The sequence below is a fragment of the Hemiscyllium ocellatum genome, chromosome 24 (assembly GCF_020745735.1).
Source record: "Hemiscyllium ocellatum isolate sHemOce1 chromosome 24, sHemOce1.pat.X.cur, whole genome shotgun sequence".
Lineage (NCBI taxonomy): Eukaryota > Metazoa > Chordata > Chondrichthyes > Orectolobiformes > Hemiscylliidae > Hemiscyllium > Hemiscyllium ocellatum.
The window spans coordinates 34,129,872-34,150,603 of NC_083424.1; the positions used below are offsets into that span (position 1 = coordinate 34,129,872).

The 20,732-nt window shown below is 42.2% G+C and overlaps 1 protein-coding gene across 1 annotated transcript in view; it reads left to right on the forward strand.

Annotated features, from left to right (window-relative positions):
- Positions 1-566: 566 nt before the first annotated feature.
- The window catches only part of nipsnap1 (nipsnap homolog 1 (C. elegans)), a 40,848-nt gene continuing 20,682 nt past the window's right edge, over positions 567-20,732 (forward strand). Inside the window, exons 1-4 of the mRNA XM_060844013.1 lie at positions 567-670; positions 14,478-14,611; positions 14,709-14,754; positions 17,642-17,736. Of these exons, the coding sequence (XP_060699996.1) occupies positions 591-670; positions 14,478-14,611; positions 14,709-14,754; positions 17,642-17,736 (355 nt within the window). The 5' untranslated portion in view covers positions 567-590. The remainder of the gene's footprint in view (positions 671-14,477; positions 14,612-14,708; positions 14,755-17,641; positions 17,737-20,732) is intronic.

Below are 20,732 nucleotides of genomic sequence, written 5' to 3' on the forward strand. Positions count from 1 at the left end.
AAAAGACTTACACTACACGCAAAGGCAATGCCTTTAAGTGGACTTTAATTGGTAGAACCTTTACCCTTGATCTGGTATTCATGCAAACTATCCTGAGGAACTAGCCAAAATGCTTTAAAGAAAGTCAGTTTGACCGATTTCAGTGTAAAAACCAACCCAAAGGAGAACGAGATATTTAATTTTATCCTCAAAAATGTGTGCAAAAATAAATATTTCAAATACACTTTATTCACAATGTAATTTTTAAAACATAAATATCTGATGAAAATGTTATTGTCACAGATTCATTGCAGGTAGACCTCATGCACACTACATTGGAGTTGCTGTACTATTTGGACATTATTTCAAAAACACTAAAAGATACTCATTAAACACAATTAAGACAGGAACAGGGCCAGCGCATTTTCCATTTCCTGCCTATGTGCACTGATGTGGCGCTCACGTTCCCTTGCTGAACGACATTCGCCGAGAGGACTTTGGCAGACCTTGGTGGAAAAACACACAAAACGCCGACCTTTCTAGCCAGAGAGAGAGAGAGGGGAGGAGGAGGTGGAGGGGGGGAGAAAAGAGGGGGGAAAAAAAACAAGAAGATGGCGGCGATGTGGCCTGTTCGGATGTGGAGATCGCCGACACTGTTAACGCGAAGTTCGGTGGCATTGACTTTCAGCAGGTAATGCGGGGCTTGGTAGCCAGCGCCTCTGTCCCTGAGCTCACTCTGTTCACCGCGAGCTCCTGCGGTACAGCTGCCAGTGCTTGAAGGGCATGGTCTTTCTCTGTGAGGGATGTTTATCGGCGTGTTTAATACATCTCATTCAATGACCAACACAAACCATTCTCCTTCAAAATGCTGTCAAATTGTAAACATTTGAATCCTGTGATGATTTACACAGATGCCCGTAGTTCTAACAAGGTCCTTACTTCGTCAGTTATATTTACTCAACATTTTGTTCTCAGCCAAACAACTTCAATATGCATTGGAGTATTTGAATTATAATCCACCTCCCCCCCCCCCCCCATAAATGTTACCAAATTTATTTCCTGAATTTTAATTTAATTCTGAACCAGATTTGACTAAATTCACACCTGCATTTTGTTTTTAAATTGTGGTGAACAGACCATGAAAACATTGCCTCCTTTCCAGTATGATGTTCAAAAAAATTGTCCTGCTTTTCTGTTTAAGTAGCTTGATCATTGTTATTGTCTCTCCCTGAGGGAACATTCGGACTATATCTGTGGTATTTGTGGAGGAGATTTGTTTCACCCCACCATCAGTTAAAGTGCAAATGCAACCTGAATCCGCCCACATGGCTCAAACTAACACTGGAACAATATAGAGTGAGAACCCATCCAGAAGGCAGGTGAACTAGTTTGGGAGTCAGTTTACGCCGTGACCCAGTTTTGTTTTGATTAGGTAGGAATCTGTTTTCAAATGCACACTGATGTTACAGGCCAGAGAAAATGGGAAATGGATAGGCCATTAAAGTGTATGGTATTGGATGATTGTCAAAGAACAGGTACTTCAGCTCAGGTATGAGATCATGGCCTGACACCTAAGTCTAGTTAAACAATGCAAGGTTTCTGAAAATTTCAGAAACTAACTGAACAATAGTTTTGAACAACAGTTCAGTGCCAAGCCAATTTTAAATGTTCTGAAGAAAATCCATTAAACTCTGTTATATTTTGGGCTTCTTCAGATGCTTTAACTGAAAGAACATTTTGTGTGAAGAGTGATCCAGATTACATAGTCATTTATTTTTGAGGAACACACAGTTCAATCATATCCATTTGAAGCATAATTAAGAGGTGAGGAGAGAGACGGGCTTGTTATGACTGGCAAAGCTGAACTCAGTGGAAATTGAGGGAAACCTACTGCTGGTTAGAGTCATATGTTCAACTAAGAAAGATGGTTGTGGTTTTGAAGCCCAGTCATCTCAATGCCAGGACACTGCTGCAGATGTTACTCAGGATAATGTCATATGTTCAGCCATCTTCAGCTGCTTCTTCAATGGCCTTCCCTTCATTATATGATCATTGCTAATGACTGCAAAATATTCAGCACCCTACCTCATACTGAAGCAGTCCATATGCAGCAAGATATGGACAGTGTTCTGGTTTGAGCTAATAAGTGACAAGTGACATTAGTGTCACATAAGTGGCAAACAATGACAATATCAAGGCTGAGACAATCTAACTATGTCTCCTTGATATTCAGTGGCATTCTCTCTATCAAGATCCTGGGGTTACAATTGACAAGATACCAAACTGGCCAATTGTATAAAAACCAGTGACTACGAGAACAGGTCAGAGGCTGGGAATTCTGAAATGAGCACCTAGTCTCCTGATTCACCAGAGACGTTCCATCATCTATAAGACACAAGTCAGTGTGATGGAATACTGCCTACGTGCATGGATGTATATCGTGCAGCAAATAGTCAACTTGATCACCAGTCCATCGTCGTTGGCTGTCCTTTGATTCAAAAATAATGTTGACTCAGAGTTGCAAGTTTCTGCCTTGGGCTTCATATGATTAACAGGACAAATCCTCACCTATAGAATTTTGGTCTGTTATGAAGTTGAAGGCATGTACTATATTTTTGAGAGAGTAAATGCTGTTCTGAACTGAGAATTTACAAACATCTGTGTATATGACTAGATGGCAGTACCAGAGTGCACTGGAAAATTGAAAATATGTAACGTTTGGCTGTGAAATGGATGCCTGAGTTTTGTTTGCTGTTTTGACAACAATTTGAATTTAACCAATTCGTTTAAATTATGTCCCAGGATACTAAAACCCAAGCAAGTCTGAATTTATTGTTTTGCCAACATTGAACCTATGACACAATCCAATGTAGGGAGTATAAAAATGCAGACATTTTGAAAATTGGAGAGAGAACAACTGCCATCAGGAGAGAGTCCCAAGAAATTAGCAAACACTCTCTATCAAAGGTACCTTTTCATATGCAGTAAAAAGAAAGAATATGACCCAGGGAGATCCTCAGCCGGAAGAAGAAAGACACTGAAGACGACAGCAGCTGTGCCTTGGACTTCTGTTAACTTGTGAAGATCTTTTATTGTCAGACAGTCATTATCGTTTTTGTGGAAGGTTGAGCTGACACAAAACTGCAGTTGAATCTCTTCGATATAGCAAGAGCTGGCTACATAATTATTAGAAATGTTCAATATATTCCAGAATCTTTCCTTCAGCGTATATGGGAGGTGGAATATTTGACTAACCAGGTTGGATGTATGAGTATTTTGGCAAAATTTAAAAACAGGTCAAATTTCTTGTTTGCAGAATAGAAGAGATCATTGGTAACTTGCAAACCTGTTGCAGAATGAACAGTGACACTGCAGTCATCAGCATACTGCAAGTCACTACTGTCTGTGGTGGTCAGTTTAATTTTGGCACAGAGGCAACAGAGGTAAAATAATTTTCTATTTAGGCTGTATTTAATACTCACACCAGAGGGCAGTTTATCTTTGAGGTGAATGACATTGTCAGGAAGATTGTAAATAATATGGAGGCTCTTACATAGCCTTGCTTGATGCCAGTTGGATTTTGAAGCCATTTGTTTCAGTTCTCCCATTCAAGACAGTTTTAGTCACATCATTGCTAAAACAGTGCAGGAATTGGACAACCAAATCTTTGGAGCACGAACCATAGAGCCTTATGATTTGCTGTTTTAAATGCTTCAGTTGGGTCAATGATTCCAGTAAAGTGTTCTTGATGTTCTCTCGACTTTTTCTTCTGGATTAGTCTGGACACAAACACCACTTCAAAAGTTCGTACAAATAATCTAAAGCCACATTGTGTCTCTTGGAGGATTTCTTCAGCTACAGGAAGTAGGTGATTCAGAAGAATGTGCCAAGATTTCTCCAGGTATGGACAACAGGGAAGTACCTCAAAAGTGTCCACGCTGTGATTTCTCCCACTTCTTGAAGTTAGTTCCAATCATCATATTCCAAAAGACAGGGGAATTCTTTGTCGTCTCAAATCTGCAGGATGAGTGCATCAAGATCGGCATCCTATCGCCAATCTAAATATTCACTTCCTGCACAACAGGATGTGCTCTAGCACTGTATCAAGGATCCTTTGATGGCACCTTCCCAACCTGCAGCTTCTACCACCTAGAAATACAAGGGTTGTAAATGCATGGGAAGACCATGATCTATACATTCACCTCCAAATATTCACTTGATAATGTCAGTGAGTGTCCTCATCATATTAAGAAGTTGGCTCATTATCACAATCACCTTTTCAATTAGGGATTGGCATCAAATACTCCCATGAAAGAATATTCAAATGTTAAGAGGATGATTAATCTTGGTTGCAGCAATGACTTAAGTACCAGACTAAACTGATAAACATGTAGATGACTTAGAGCAGCAAACTATGCTTGACAGCTTTGTGTTTAGGAAATTCCGTTCATGTAAGAGTTAAATAATCAACTTCTTAGTTTAGCTTTTTTCAGTGGCAGTCCTTTGAAGACATTTCAGATAAATGATAGTTCCTTCTGATTACTGTCTTGAAATTATTTGATGTTACTGTCTACAGTGTTCTTTCAATCAGCATAAAAAGAGTACCAGTTGGTTTATTGAAAATGTGTAATCTTTATATCCCGCAAGCCCTTTAATATACTGACTGGATAACTTTCAAAAATGAGCATATTGGATTCATGTCGGGGATCAAAATGTAGAAAGGCTGGAACAGGAAAGAAACCCATCCTGAAGCTGACTACTTCAAATATTAATGGAAATGAGACAAGAGTTGGACAACCAATTTGGGTAATAGAGCTGAATGGTCATTTAACAATTTAAATGAAATAGTATGTTCATTTAAATAGCCATTCTGCTGTTAACTGTAGGTTTCCAGGTTTTGGTAACATCCTCAGCTTAAAGGAGGTTCACGGAGATGTGGTTGCGGTGTGACCTAAACTAACTGATAATCCAAGGGTATTTAGTATTTCGGAAGAATGGGGAGAAATACAAAGGACGCAAGGTAGCTCTGTTACTAAAGAATGAGATTGCATAATCATGAAAAGTCATCTTTACACAAATGAGCAGGAATACAATGCATATGGGTGGAAATAGGATATAAGAAATAGCAAGAGGAAGAAGTCAGCATGGGAGTAGGTTATGGATTCTCTAACAACACTGTAAGGCATGAGTATATTTGAAGAAATAATGGGTGTTGTAAGAAAGGAAGTACAATAATTGTGAGCAATCCTTTTCTTCATTGTGACATCCTCTTCATTTTGAGGAATATCAGGAGGAGAAGCAGGAGAAGTATCTTTATAGTGATTGGACAATTAAAATTGGCAAAGATAGCCTGGAGCATGAGTTCAAAGACTGTACTGTGGGCCAGCATCGTAGAACAATCCATTCTGGAACCCACCAGTGAACAATCTATTTTAGTCCTGATATTGTGTAATAAGAGATGAATTAGTGATCGCCTAGCAAGGGGCCCTGTAGGTAAGAGTGATAATAATACAACAGAATTTCACATTCAGTTTGATGGTGAGAAATCAGAGTCTAAAACGAGTGGCTTAAACTGAAGTAAAAGCAATTAGATGGGGAAGACAACCAAGCTGGTTAAAGTGGAATGGGTTAAATGGCAAGACAGTGAAGAAGCAGTGGCAAACATTTAAGGAGATATTCCACAACTCTCAACAAAAAATATATTCCATTGAGAACAAAAAATTCTACAAGAAGGATGATCTATATGTGGCGAACTAAGGAAGATAAAAAAAATCAAATTATTGAAAATATGTGAAATTGTGTAAAGATTAGTGGTGCACCAGGTATTGGAAAATTTTAGAAACTGTCAAAGGATGAGTAAAAGAAAGGAGAAATTAGAATGCGAAAATCTTTGCAAACCTTTTAGAAATGAGCAACCAAAGTTTTTACAAGTATTTAAAAAGATAAAAGTAGCTAATGTAAACTTTAATTCCCTACACAACAAGACTACGAAATTAGTAATACAATACAAACAGAGACTTTGAACAAGTATTTTATACTTGTCTCTATGTTACAAGGCACAAAAGTCATCTAAGAATTGTATAAAATCTGTGGAGCAAGAGGGATGGAGGAACTTAGAGTAATCACTAAAGCTAAGTCTAGGGTAGGTGGACTGACAAGTCCCCTGGATCTGCTGGCCTGCATCCTAGGGTCTTTAAAAGAAGTGGCTGCAGAGATAGTGAATACATCAGTTGTTACCTTCTGAAATTCTCAGGATTCTGGAAAGATCCCAGTGAATTGGAAAACCACAAGTGTAACATCACAATTTAAGCAAGGAAGCTAGAAACCATAGGCCAGTTAATCCAAACGCTAGAGCCAACCATTAAGGATTAATTGCTGGATGTTTAACGTAGCCTGTTTCCACACTGTAGAGATTCTATTTGGCTCAACACGTCCACACCGACTCTCTGATGAATATCCCACATGGACCCATTACCTGACCCAATTGCTCTACATTTCCCCTGACTAATGCATCTAGCCTACACATCCCTCGACACTCTGGGCAGTTTAGCATGGTCAGTTCGCCTAATGTGCCATCTTTGAACTGTGGGTGTAAACTGCAGCACCCAGAGGAAACCCACTCAGACACAGGCAGAATGTGCAAACTCCACACAGACAGTTGCCTGAGGCTAGAATCGAACACAGGTCCCTGGCGCTGTGAGGCAGCATTGCTAATCACTGAGCCTCCAGTCAAGTAGGGGCAACATGGTGTTATGAAAAGGAACTTGTGTTTGCCAAATTTATGAGAGCTCTTTGAGGCTGTCATGGGGAGATGGATATAGGATTCCAGTAGATACAGTGTTTCAAAGAAACATTGAGTAGGGTGCCACATAAAGGGTTTCTTCACAAAATAAGAATTCTGGGATTGAGAGTAATTGATTAGCATCAACAGAGGCTTGTTTAGCAAACAGCAAACAGAATTGGGGTGAATGGGTAATTTGCATAATAGCAAATTAAAACTCGTGGGGTGGGATTTGGGGTTTGTCCTCATTTGCCTGAAAACTGGTTGAACGGTTGGATTTGGGGCCTGGCTTTGCCACTCCCCTCCCTTGTAAAATTGCTGTTTCTGTGTACAGCTGTTAATGTTAATCGTTTTGTAAACTGTGTATTGTTTAATTTTTTTTTAAAAACTAGTGGGGTGCCACGGGAATCAGTGCTGGACCTCAACTATTTACAAGCTGTATTAGTTATTAGTTGACGGAACAAAGTGTTTTGATGAGACCGAGATAGGAAAGAAACCAAATTCTGAAAAATACATGAAAAGTTTGAGGGAGGATGTTAACAGGTAGAGTATTATGTGGATAAATGTGAGGTTGTCTATATTGGCAGAAACAATATAAAAGAGAATATTATTTCATTGAAGTGAGATTGCAGAATGTTGTAACACCACCTCCCACCCTGCCTCCTCTAACACCTCCTCCCATCCTGCCTCTTATAAAAACACTATTCCTTACTCTCAATTCCTCCATCTCCACTGCATCTGCTCCCGGAAGGAGCAATTCCACCATAGAACATCCCAGATAGCCTCTTTCCTCAAGGACCGCCATTTCCCCTACCACCTGGTCGACGATGCTCTCCAGCACATCTCCTCCACTTCCCACACCTCTGCCCTTGAACCCCAGCCCTTCAATCGCAACAAGGGCAGAACTCTTCAGTCCTCACCTTCCGCCCCACCAACATCTTAGTACAATGCATCATCCTTTGCCATTTCCGCCACTTACAAACAGACTCCACCCCCGGGGATACATTTTTCTCCGCATCCCTATTTGCATTCCACAGAGACCATTCCCTCCGTGACTTACTTTTTAGGTCCATGACCCCCACCAACCCACCCTTCACTTCCAGCACCTTCCCTTGCTACTACAAGAAGTGCAAAACCTGCACCCACACCTCCACCCTCACCTCTACCCAAAGCCCCAAAGGATCCTTCCACATCCATCAGAGATTTACCTGTACTTCCAGACATGTCATCTGCTGTGTCCATTGCTGTCAGAGTGGTCTCCTCTACATTGGGGAGACAGGACGCCAACTTGCGGAACATTTCAGAGAATATCTCTGGGACATGCGCACTAAACAACCCCACCACCCTGTGACTGAATACTTTAACTCCCCCTCCCACTCCACCAAAGACATGCAAGTTCTGGGCCTCCTCCATCACCAAACTCTAGCCACCTGACGCCTGAAGGAAGAATGCCTCATCTTCCACCTTGGGACCCTCCAACTACATGGGATCAATGTAGATTTCACCAGTTTTTTCATTTCCTCTCCCCCCACCTTATCCCAGATCCAACCTTCCAATTCAGCACCACCCTCTTGAACTGTCCCACCTGTCCATCTTCTTTCCCACCTATCCCGTCCACCCTCCTTTCTAACCAATCACCATCACCCCTCACTTCCATCTATCTATCGCATTCCCAGCTACCTTCCTCCCAGCCCCAGCCCTCTCCCATTTTTCTCTGAGCCCCCTCGGGCCACCTCCTCATTCCTGATGAAGAGCTTATGCTCGAAAGATCGATTCTCCTGCTCCTCAGATGCTGCCTGACCGGCTGTGCTTTTCCAGCACCACACATTTCGACTGCAGAATGCTGTGTTCAGGGGGATGAGAGTGCGCTTGTACATGAATGACAGTAATTTAGCCTGTAGGCACAGCAATTAATTAAGAAGGAGAATAGAGCGTTAGCTTTTATTGCAAGGGGCTGTTCGTGTAAATGTTGTGAACTCTTGCATTTACTGTACTGGCTCTTGGTGAGATCACACCTGAAATCCTGCATGCAGTTCTGTTCTTATTTATGAAGATAGGTTCCTGCATTGGAAGCAGTTCAGAGAATGTTCACAGGGCAGGCAAAGCTATTGGTGCAAGCAGGAAAATGGTGTTAAAATTGGATCAGTTGTTGAATTGGAAAGACCACTCTTGAATCTATAGGGGTAGAGTAAGCAAAGATTTTATTCCAGCATAGACAAGGGAACAAGTCTCAGTTGCTGAAGAACTTCAGCAATTATACAATGTTTGCAGCACATATTTTTAATATTCTTCTTCTGTTACATAATTTCATATTTTCATGACTCATTGCCCAGCTTGCATCATGTGCCAGCTTTGTTTAACATTCTGTTTTGCATCTAACAAAAACGTTAAGCCACTACTACCCCCTACACACCCATGATCTGATTGAATAGCTGGTTGGTTTCTGACAAGAGCCTCAGATGAAGCTACACTGATTGAATGATTCTGAGGCCTATTGACATAATTGTTTCTATACTTTGTGTAACTTCAAACACGTTTCTGATATTAATCAATTATTAGCTTTTTTTTCTGATAGTCACCAAATAAAGCTGCATGAAAAGAAGGCAGTTTCTGAACATGCGTTTGCTGTAAGTAGTTTTGAGGGCGATATCTTAAAATCACATGCTTTTAAAGCTCGTAAATGTAGCCCACAGACAGGGACCCATTAATTTTTGTGAAAAAGATAGCACACTGTTACTAAAATAACCCTTTATAATGTTCGGGTAGAGCAAATGCTTTTATCTTAATATCCCAACATTAAATTAACTCTCCAGAAGGACAAAGCACCGAATGTGTTTCAGAGCACACATGTTACTTGTTCTTGGATACTATCAGATTGAAATCACTCTACAGGATAATGAGTCCTCTAACTGTGCCTAGCATTTGGTGAGATTGGTAATTTAAGGTATGAATTCAACTGTAGGTAAGCCTAAGTTCCACAAAAAAATTATGTAGTTTGCATTTACTAAATAGATTTTTATAAAATCTCAATTGAGGTAAATGTGTGGAAGCTTTGTGTTGCATTGTGAACTATTCCAACATATTTGCAACTTTATTAAATAGTTGTGTTTTGTACAAGAGAATAGATACAAGGAGAATGCCTTTGGATCACTGAGTCCAAATATGTCAAACCAAGGATACTAATCAACCTTTGATGCGTTTACCTGCACTATCTTATTCAAACCAGACATCTAACCTCCTTGCGACCTATTTGTTCTCATCTTTCCAAGTATTTGCCCAGATCACAATCCTGGTATTGTAGACATTTCTGAAAAGAATGAAACTACTTCAGTGCATCTTTAATATTGTCCAGGAAAATGTGGCAAATTTTTAAGAGGACGCAATTTTTTCTTGTTTAATGCAACCAAATTAATGTCGCACAAGCAATTGAATAAATACGATGTGAACATTGCTGCACTGATCCTCCTATCCTATTCCTGGCCCCCACATGTAAAAGTAGGCAAGGTGGGGAGGAGATTGAATCTGTCTGATCTCATACTTGCTGTCTGTATGCATGATTGTGGTGCTGGAATAGCACAGCAGGTCAGGTAGCATCTGAGTAGCAGGAAAATCGACGTTTCAGACATAAGGGTTTATACTCAAAATGTTGACTCTCCTGCTCCTCGGATACTGCCTGACCTGCTGTGCTTTTCCAGCACCACACTCTCGACGCTGATCTCCAGCATCTGCAGTCCTCACTTTCTCCTGTCTGTATGCGTGGAGTTTTTCGGGACCCTGAACAACACATGCAGTGGTGAATCAATTAGGATCACATGAAACATTGAGCTTCCTGATATTGTGAAAACAAGTTCGACTTTCATCCAAGATTTTAATGGCCGGAAAAGAATCTCTTAGGGAATTGGTGGGAGGCCTATGTGCCTGCATTCACATCTCATTATTACATATTCTAAGGGAATCCAAAAGGGAATCCAAAGCCAATGGACCAGATTGAAGCTCTGCTGTGAGGCCACAACCAGTCCCAAATGGTGGTGGAATTAAACAACTCACTTTAACTTCCCCATCCTCATTCATGGAGGACCCCAGCACATCAGTATCAAAGATAAGGCTGATGCAGTGCCCAGTGGATGATCCATTTCTGCCACCTCCAGTGGTCCCCAGCATCACTAGTTTTCAGACCATTCGATTCACTCCATGTGATATCAAGAAATGGCTGGAGGCACTCAATACTGCAAAGGCAATGGGCCCTGGCAACATTTCGGTGATAGAATTGATGACATGTGCTCGCGAACTTGCTGCACCAGCTATTTCAGTACAGCTGCAACACAGGAATCCATCTGACAATGTGAAAAATTATCACAGGTATGCCCTGTACAGAAAAAGCAAGACCAATCCACCCCAGCCAATCACTGTCCCATCAGTCTTTACTCCATCATCAGTAAAGTGTTAGAAGGTGTCATCAACAGTGCTATCAGACAGAGCCTTGGAGTCATCCTTGGCACATAGGAAGATGGTCATGGTTGTTGAAGGTCAGTCACCTCAGTTCCAAGGTGTCTCTACAGGAGTTCTTCAGGGTAGTGTCCTAAGGCCAGCCATCTTCAGCTGCTTCTTCAATGATCTTACAACCGTCATAAGTGTAGAAGTGTGGATATTTGGCAATGATTGTGCAATGTTTGTGACTCCTCAGATACTGAAGCAGTCCAAGTTCAAATGCAAGAAGATCTTGATGATGTCCAAACTTGTGCTGACAAGTGGCAAGCAACCTTCATGCCACACACAAACGCCAGGCAATAATCATCTCCAATAAAAGACAATCTAACCACCATTCCTTGACATTCAAAGGCATTAGCTTCACAGAATCCCCCATTATCAACATCCTTGGAGTTAACATTGACCAGAAACTCAACTGGAATTGCCACATAAATGCAATGACTGCAAGAGCAGGTCAGAGGCTAGGAATACTGCGGCAAGTAACTCACCTCCTGACTCCCCAAAGCCAATCCATCACCTATAAGGCACAAGTCAGGAGTGTGATGGAATACTTTCCACTTGCCTGGATGGGTGCAGCTCCAACAATACTCTACTCAAGAAGCTCAAAACCACCCAGGACAAAGCAGCTTAATTGGCACCACCTCCACAAACAACCACTCCTTCCACCACCAACGCTCAGTAGCAACAGTGTGTACAATCTACAAGATGGACTGCAGAAATTCAGCAAAAATACTTGAACGGCACCTTTTACATGTCCAATCACTTCTATCTAGAAGGACAAGGACAGCAGATACATGGAACTCCACCACCTTCAAGTTCCCCTCCAAGCCACTCACCATCTTGACTTGGAAATATATCACTGTTCCTTTATTGTCGCTGGGTCAGAATCCTGGAAATCCCTCCCTAATGGTAATGCAGGTCTACCTACAGCACATGGACTGCAGCAGTTCAAGAAGGCAGCTCACCACCACCTTCTGAGGATGACTACAGCCTAGCCAGCAATGCTCATGTCTTACAAATGAATAAAAACAGAATCTGCTCAGTAATACCCGGTTTGAGGACCACTGAGCTGCTGACATCATTACAACTTCGGTTGAGGCATGGACAGTAGAGCTTAACTCCAGAGATGAGAGTGACTGCTATTGATATTTGAATGAGTGGGGCAGCAGGAGTTCTCGTAAAACTAGAATCGGGCAAATCTTTCTGCTGGTTGGGAGTCCATACCAGATACAAAGGAAGATCAGAGTGATTGTTTGAGGCCAGTCATCTCGGCTGCAGGATATTTCTGCAGAATGGATAATGTCCTGGGCCCAACCATCTTCAGCTGTGTCATCAATGACCTTCCCTCCATTGTAAGGTCAGAAGTGTGGATGTTTGCTAATGATTGCACAATCTTCAGCAAAATGCATATATCCTCAGCAGTTCAGCAAGGCATGGATAAGATCCAAGTTTGGGCTGACAAGGAACATTCATGCCACACTCATGTCAGGCAGTGACTTTCTCCAAAATGAGAGAATCTAACCGCCATCCCTTGACATTCAATGGCATTACCGTCACTGAATCCTCCAGTATCAACATCTGGGGCTTACCCCTGACCAGAAACTGAACTGAACAACCATTCGTATACTGTGGCTACAAGAGCAGGTCAGAGGCTAAGAATTCTGCAGCAAATAACTCCCCTCCTGACTCTCTAAAGCCTGTCCGCCATCTACAAAGCACATGTCAGACATGTGATGGAATATTCCCCACTTGTCCAGATGAATGCAGCTCCAACAACATTGAAGTTTGGCACCACCCAAGACAAAGCATATTAGCTTAATTAGCACCATGTCCACAAATAAAATCACTCCCTCCACTACGATATTCAGCCACAGTTGTGTGTACTATCTACAAGATGCACTGCAGAAATTCACCAAAACTCCCCAGACAGTACCTTCCAAACCCACACTCACAAAGTAAACAGATTTATGGGAACATCACCACCAGCAAGTTTCGCTCCAAGCCCCTCATCATCCTGACTTGGAAATATATTGCCAGTCTTTCAGCGTCACAGAGTTAAAAACCCAGAACCCCCTACAGTATTCTGGGATTCCTACACCTAATAGATATCAGCGGTTCAAGAAAGCAGCTCACTACCACCTTCTCAAGAGCAACTAGGGATGGGCAATTAATGCTGCCCTGGCCATCAAAGCCCACACCCTCTGAATGAATAAAACAAGTTCTCACCTTATTCATATGCGTTTGCTATTTTCCCAAATAGTGGAGAGAAACTAGACAGTGACAATTCCCAACATAAAAGCCTGAATTGGTACCAGGTGGCTGCCGCTCACTAGTGCCATCTCCAGGTGACCACTTTGGTCAGTATTCCCCAACACCTCAGGGCACACTCCATGGATTGCAACCACCCACACCCCCTGTCCATGGAGGTTCCCATTGGCAAAAGATTAGCTCCACCTCATAATCACAGCACAGTTGGGAATCCATTATATTGTAATTCAACCTTTCAGTATTGTGCTTTGGAGCTCCTGGGCATTCTACATAACATTGCTACTGCCCTGCTGCTCTGTGTTCAGGTACAGGTCCTGCCCCCCCACCCGCATCCCTGACATACACCATAACAGGGTGTACCTCAGGGCTGCTGGCTTGCTTTCTCTGTGATCACTCTGCACTCATTTGGATGCTCACAGTCTCAGTCACAACATGTATTGAAGTGTCACAAGTGAGTAAGTTAAAAGTGCAGAGGGCAGGAAGGGTTAGTAGGGGACGGAACCATGGAGACAGAGGGAACTATCGAGGGAAGGAGCTGAGTGCAGTAGTTAGAATGGTAGACCATGAGACTTGATGGGAAGTGGAAGCAATGGTAGAGTTTGAGTAGCAGAGAGAAGGTGTTTATGTTACCCTTGCGGAGCACAGGTCATTAACCTACTTGAGGCATTGTGGCATGTTCCTTCAGACCATGGACACCGCATTGGCTAACTCACACCAAACTGTAAAGCAGTTGAAATGATGTGCAGCTGGGGTTTAAGGATAATGCCAAATTTGGCGAAAATTCAAACTTTTCATTCTTCAGCTGAAGTCTAGAAATGTGATTCTGTCACCGTGTAGTGTTTGGAGCAGCATGCTTTTTGTCTGAAGTATTTTCCATTTCAGTGCAGGGCAGAAGTAACCATTAATTACTCTTCTCTGTTTCCATATAAACACACATGAACCTCTGTCTGTTTTTTTTCAGAGCAAATAGCAAAGGAGAGGAACAGGACAAAGGATGGTTTAGATCATTATTTGTCCACAAAGTTAATCAGAGAAAAGATGCTCACTCCAATCTTCTTTCCAAAAAGGAGACCAGCAGCTTGTATAAAATGCAGTGTAGGTACAAACCACTCAAACTAAACTTTATCACTGTATTAAAAATCAACTGATTGTTCAACTCAAGCTGAATTTTTTTTTCAAATTTTTGTCTTAGTTCATAATGTGAAGCCAGAATGTCTGGACGCATACAACAACTTATCGTAAGTTTTTTACGTCTTAACGTGATTGTATTTATACAGTGGTCACTGTCTCTAAAGCAAGTACAATGCAACATTTTGTGTGTTATCCAAGATGAATTCTTCCGTACCACCACATTCCCCAGGGTTGCTGATTTTCTTATTTTAATCAGATTAGAATTTTTAAATGTAAAGTCCATTTTTTTTGGCCAAAAATACTTCTGGCATCTCTGGATTATTTAAAAAACCTCAGGAATAGTTAAATGAAAGATGCTTTATGGAGCTTGTTATGATCAGATTATAAACTGCTATTAACCAGCTCTAATTGTTCACATGTAAATTCATTTACCTTATTCCACTCGCAGAATCACAAATCCAGTTCTTTGTCATGTAGAGAAGTTGGATTTATTAACATAATAGATTGTCAAATTTCTCAAATCTGATTTATAGTCAGAGAATCATACAGCACAGAGACAGACGCTTTGATCCAACTCATCCATGCTGACTAGACATCCCAATCTGACTTTGGCCCATATCTCTCTAAACTTTTCCTATTCATATCCCCATCCAGATTTAAATGTTGTAATTGTACCTCCATTGACTATTTCCTCTGGCAGCACGCACCACTTTTTGCATGGAAACGTTATCCCTTAGGTCCCTTTTAAATCTTTCCCCTCTCACTTTCAACCAAGGTCCTCTAGTTTTGAGTTCCCCCATCCTAGGAAATATACTTTGGCTGTTCATCCTATCCATGCCCCTCATGATTTTATAAACCTGTATTAGGTCACCCCTCAGCCTCCGATGCTCCAGGGAAAATTTTTCCAGCTATTCGGCTTTTCCCTATAGCTCAAACCCTGGAGTCCCGGCGACATCCTATAAATGGGGAAAAGCTTATAAACAAAATTACAACAGTTATCCAACTATAAGGACCCAATAAGGACACAACACTTAACAGAAATAGGAAGTACATCTTTTTATTTCAATTTCTGTAACACTATTCATTGTAATATTCATAAAGTAGAAAGATAAATAAGGTCTTTGATCAGCTAGATATAGCTTACTAGGTAAAAACGAGGACTGCAGATGCTGGAAAGCAGAGTCCAGATTAGAGTGGTGCTGGAAAAGCACAGCAAGTCAGGCAGCATCCGAGGAGCAGGAAAATCGACGTTTCGGGCAAAAGATCTTTCTGCTCCTCGGATGCTGCCTGACCTGCTGTGCTTTTCCAGCACCACTAATCTAGATATAGTTTACTATCACCTTGTCACATGTATGCATATGGTCAGTTCTACATGTTGTTTTAAGTATCTTGTATTTTAGACTTCCATTATAGGAATGTTTACATGTAACTACTAATTGTGTTCCAATTATGAAAATATTAAAAATATTTTATAGCCCACTAACATATCTCCACCATACCTCTTCTCCCATTAACACGTGTTCAGTTACCCCTTGTGTGCTCCCACTCCAAATACTCTAATAGTTGATCTTCAAGTGTGAATCATGACGACAAAGTAATATTTCATGCTCATCTCTAGTTGTCTTTCTTGAACCAGTGAAGTCTTTGTTCTGATGTTGACTCTACAACCATTGGCAGTAGAGACCTCCGAGGACTTGACCCAGTCAAGATGGAGAAAAGATCTAGCATAACGTGTGGGCAGCTTTCTTTTCCCCCTGTACTTTTTGAACAGCTGTTTTATAGCTTTTCTAGTCGCTTTGTTCTAGGCGTCTTCACAAATCAATCACACGTTGTGAAACTTGGGGAACATGTTGTGGCAGGTAAAAAAATAAACATGGTAAAAGCAGTTGGAATTTTACCACACTTTTGGAAGATAGCCCATAAATGATTAATTTTCAGAACTTGTTTTGCTGGAAATTACGCAATCATTGGGTCACTAGGCTATTGTCCCAGCAGTTCCCAGTAACCTTTGCCTTTCCTCCATGTGCTTGGGATGTGGGCATTTTGTCTAATCTTTTTTACTGGACTTATTCCAGCAGGTTCATAAGGGGATAAGTTATTGTGGCTTCTTTGGAGCAACTAGCAGAGAAAAGAATATTGAGGTTCTGTAGAAACCCACTGTGCATTCAGCATGATCCATTTCAAAACAGTCAAGGATTTTTTTTATGCTTTGTCAACATGATTCAGTAAAGAAAGGCATTATAATCCGGATGGAGGCTTGTCTGTTTGAATTTGTATAAGTTACTTTGATGTCAGCTTCTTGTGTTTCAGGATATGCTTGTTTGTAACAAAGAAAATTTACCATCTGCCTTGCCACGCTTCAGTAATGTAATCCATTATTTCATTCAAAAAAATGTAGCGTGATTTCTTCACAGTAATGTGCTCTGAACTTTATGCTATGGAGCATCTAAAGCTTAACACCCTAGAAAGTTATCTATGAGTACATCTTTGCACAACAAGCTTGCTAGCATTCACATTGTTTCATTTTCTGTTCAAATATTAGTGGCAATATTTGGTGCTATTCCTGTTTCAGTGCCTTCCAAACATTTTTCCCCACTGCGACATTTGAAAATTGTCACAACCTCTCAGTGAGGACTGTGGGAGTTGGAGCCTGTTTCAACGGCGATACAGTTGCTCTAACTTGTTCCTGGCTCCACTGTAGCCGTTGTAACCCGAATAGATAGCCTGCAATCCCACTTGGGGTCCTGACCCCCACTTTGGGAAGCCCTGCTCTACTTCTACAGTCCCAAACTAATTGATGATTAAGCTGGAGCCCTACCCATATTGAAACAAGAGTATGGGGCTTAATGCAGTTTGGAACTGACCTCTTCATTTTTATAAAATATTAAAGTGGTTGGTTGTCACTATTGATATTTAGTTCCACTTAAGGATCCATTTGATGTGTCTAGATTGTTTGTCGTTTGATGAAAAAAAAACCTTTGTTAATGACCACAGGGAACAAATATTGCAAAAACTCCACAATGATCCTGACTACCCATGTGAGATCGTAGGGAGTTGGAATACCTTGTACGGTGAACAAGATCAAGCAGGTAAGTCTGTCATTTAGCCTTGAATCAAATTGTTCCCTGTTTAATATTTCTTCATTTTTCCCTCTGACCTTTAATAGCTCCAACTATTGTCTTTCTTCGATTGTCATCATTCTTGGCCTCCCTGTGGTAGACCCACTCAAGCCGGACCCTGCCTTTGTGAATTCGCTGCCAGTTACAGCAACTGTCCAATTTCCATTTCAGCTGACATTAAAGATGTGTTGGTGTGGAATCAATGTTTCCACTTGGCTCGAAGCAACAACCTTCCTTCTCTGTCACAGCATTTTTTTTACATTTCTTTACCTTGTTGAAACTTTTGCTCATTGTTCCCTGAGACTTTCCTCTTTTCCTGCTTTCTTTTTACCTTTAGACTAAATGGGCCTTTTAAAACTCTAGAAGCCTCTGAGCTGTCACCCTTGAATGGGTCATTAACGTGCATGTGCTTTTAGTGAGTCCCTTTTGAACAGCACCGTTGGGTACCGACACCACATGGCAACTCACTGCCACCTTCTTGAGTTTCATAGGGAAGGGCAATAAATGTTAGTGATGTACACATACTGTGAAAGGAATAATGACGTATCATCAGATAATAAACTACCAGTTGCCAACTCTAATTGAAATTGCACTGGCATGAAAACCGTTTGAAGATTGCATTGTATGAATGAGAAACTGAAAATGCTGGAAGTACTCTGCAGGTCAGACAGAGCGAAGTAGTGTTAACCCAAGGCTCAAAGAACTGAAACATTGGGCCGAAATTTCCCTTCCCTGTCAGTAAGTAATGGGGGCAGAAAAATAAAGAGGCGTCACAATCAGACATCCGGAATGTTGCCATTGGGAAAAGGGTTGGCTGCTCGCTCCAAGCCAGCCTGCAAGGTTAAGACTGCAGTTAGGGGAGGTTTTGCGATGTCACCACCATTCTGCCAACTGGGAGGCCAGCGGTTCCAATGCAACAGGCCCAAGGGTAATCTGAACTAGAGGCTATATGCTGTGAAGAGAGCACTGCATTAAAAAATACAGCCATCCAGCAGACAGCTTCCCACCCCCCGCCCCCCCCCCCCCCCAAATCCTAAATCACCTCTTGCTATCTACTCTGGCATTGGAATTAATCATGTGTAGGCCAACAGCAGCCTCTCACTTGAGGCAACCTTGCAGCCCCTGAGGTGCCTGGGTAGTGCCATCGTCTCACAGCCCAGGATTCCTGCTCAGGAGCCTCCTATGTTTCCAACAGCTGTGTGCCAAACTTCTTTCTATTGATGCTATTTACCTTTCTGCATGGATCAACTGACCAACCAAGTATTTCCAGCATTTTCTGATCTTATTTTTACATCAATATTTTTTGCCTTTAACATTGTATTTTTATACCTGTCAGGCATTTTTGTCAATTCCGAACTGCCTTTGAGAAAATGCTGATGAGCAGCTTGAAATGCTGCAGTCCCATGGTGCTGTTAGGGAGGGAGCTCAAGATCATGGATGCTTAAGGAACAGCGATCTATTTCCAAGTCAGGGTGGTGAGCGGCTTGCAGGCAGTGGTGTTGCCAAGCCTCTTTATGGTGGTAACCTTTGGTTTAGAAGGCACGGTTGAAGAAGCTTTGGTGTGTAGTTGCAGTGCATCTTGTGGATGTGGACAGTTGGTGGAGAGAGTGAAGTTTAAGGTGGTGGATGTGGTACCGATCAAGTGGGCTGCTCTGTCCCAGATGGTGTCAAGCTTCTTGGGTGCTTTTTAAGCTGCACTCATCCAGGCAAGTGGCGAGCCTTCCATTACATGTCTGATTTTTATGCCTTGTATATAATGGTCAGACTTTGAAGAGTCAGAAGTTGAGTTACTCATTGCAAAATTCCCAGGCTTTGAGCCTCTCTTGTAGCCACAGTATTGATTATGGAGAAAATGAGGACTGCAGATGCCGGATAGTCAGAGTTGGAAGGTGTGGTGTGGGTCGGGCAGCATCCAAGGAGCAGGAGAGTCAACATTTTGGGCACAAGCCCTTCATCAGGAATGTGGGGCGGGAGGAAGGTGGCTGAGAGATAAATAGGAGGATGGAGGGAAGGTCCCTGCACATCCAAACACTTCATCTACTGTCCATTGCTCTGGATGTGGTCTCCTGTACATTGAGGAGACAGGATGCCAACGGGGCGGCATGTGGCTCAGTGATTAGCTTTGTTGCCTCACAGCGCCAGGGACCCGGATTCAATTTTAGAGACTGTCTGTGTGGTCCATTCTCCCTGTGTCTGGGTGGTTTCCTCCAGGTGCTCCAGTTTCTTCCCACAATCCAAAGATATGCTGGTTAGGTGAATTAGCCAAGCTAAATTGATCATAGTGTTCAGGAATGTATAGGTTAAGTGCATTCGTCAGGGATACATGTAGGGTAGGAGAATGGGTCTGGGTGGGTTACTCTTCAGAGGGTCGCTGTGGACTTGTTGAGCCAAAGGGCCTGGAGGGATTCTATGATTCTTCTATGAACTCGCGGAATGTTTCAGGGAACATTTCTGGGACACACGCACCAAACAACACCGCCGTCCTGTGGCAAACCACTTCAACTCCCCCTCCCACTTCACCAAGGATATGTAAGTCCTGGGCCACCTAGCCACCCCACGCCTGAAGGAAGAACGCCTCATCTTCCACCTTGGGACCCTCCAACCACACGGCATCAACATCAATTTCACCAGTTTCCCCATTTCCCCTCCCCACCTCATCCCAGATCCAACTCGGCACTGCCCTCCTGACCTATCCTACCTGTTCATCTTCCTTCCCACCTATCCACTCCACCCTCCCCACCGACCTATCACAATCACGCCCCACCTCTACCTACCTATAGCCTGCCCAGCTACCTTTCTCCCAGCCCCATCCCCATCCTCACCCTCCTATTTATCTCCACTCCACATACCTGGTGAGGGGCTTATGCCCAAAACATTGGCTCTCCTATTGCTCACATGCTGCCTGACCCACTGTGTTTTCCAGCACCACACTTTGCGACAATATTGATATGGCTTGTCCAGTTAAA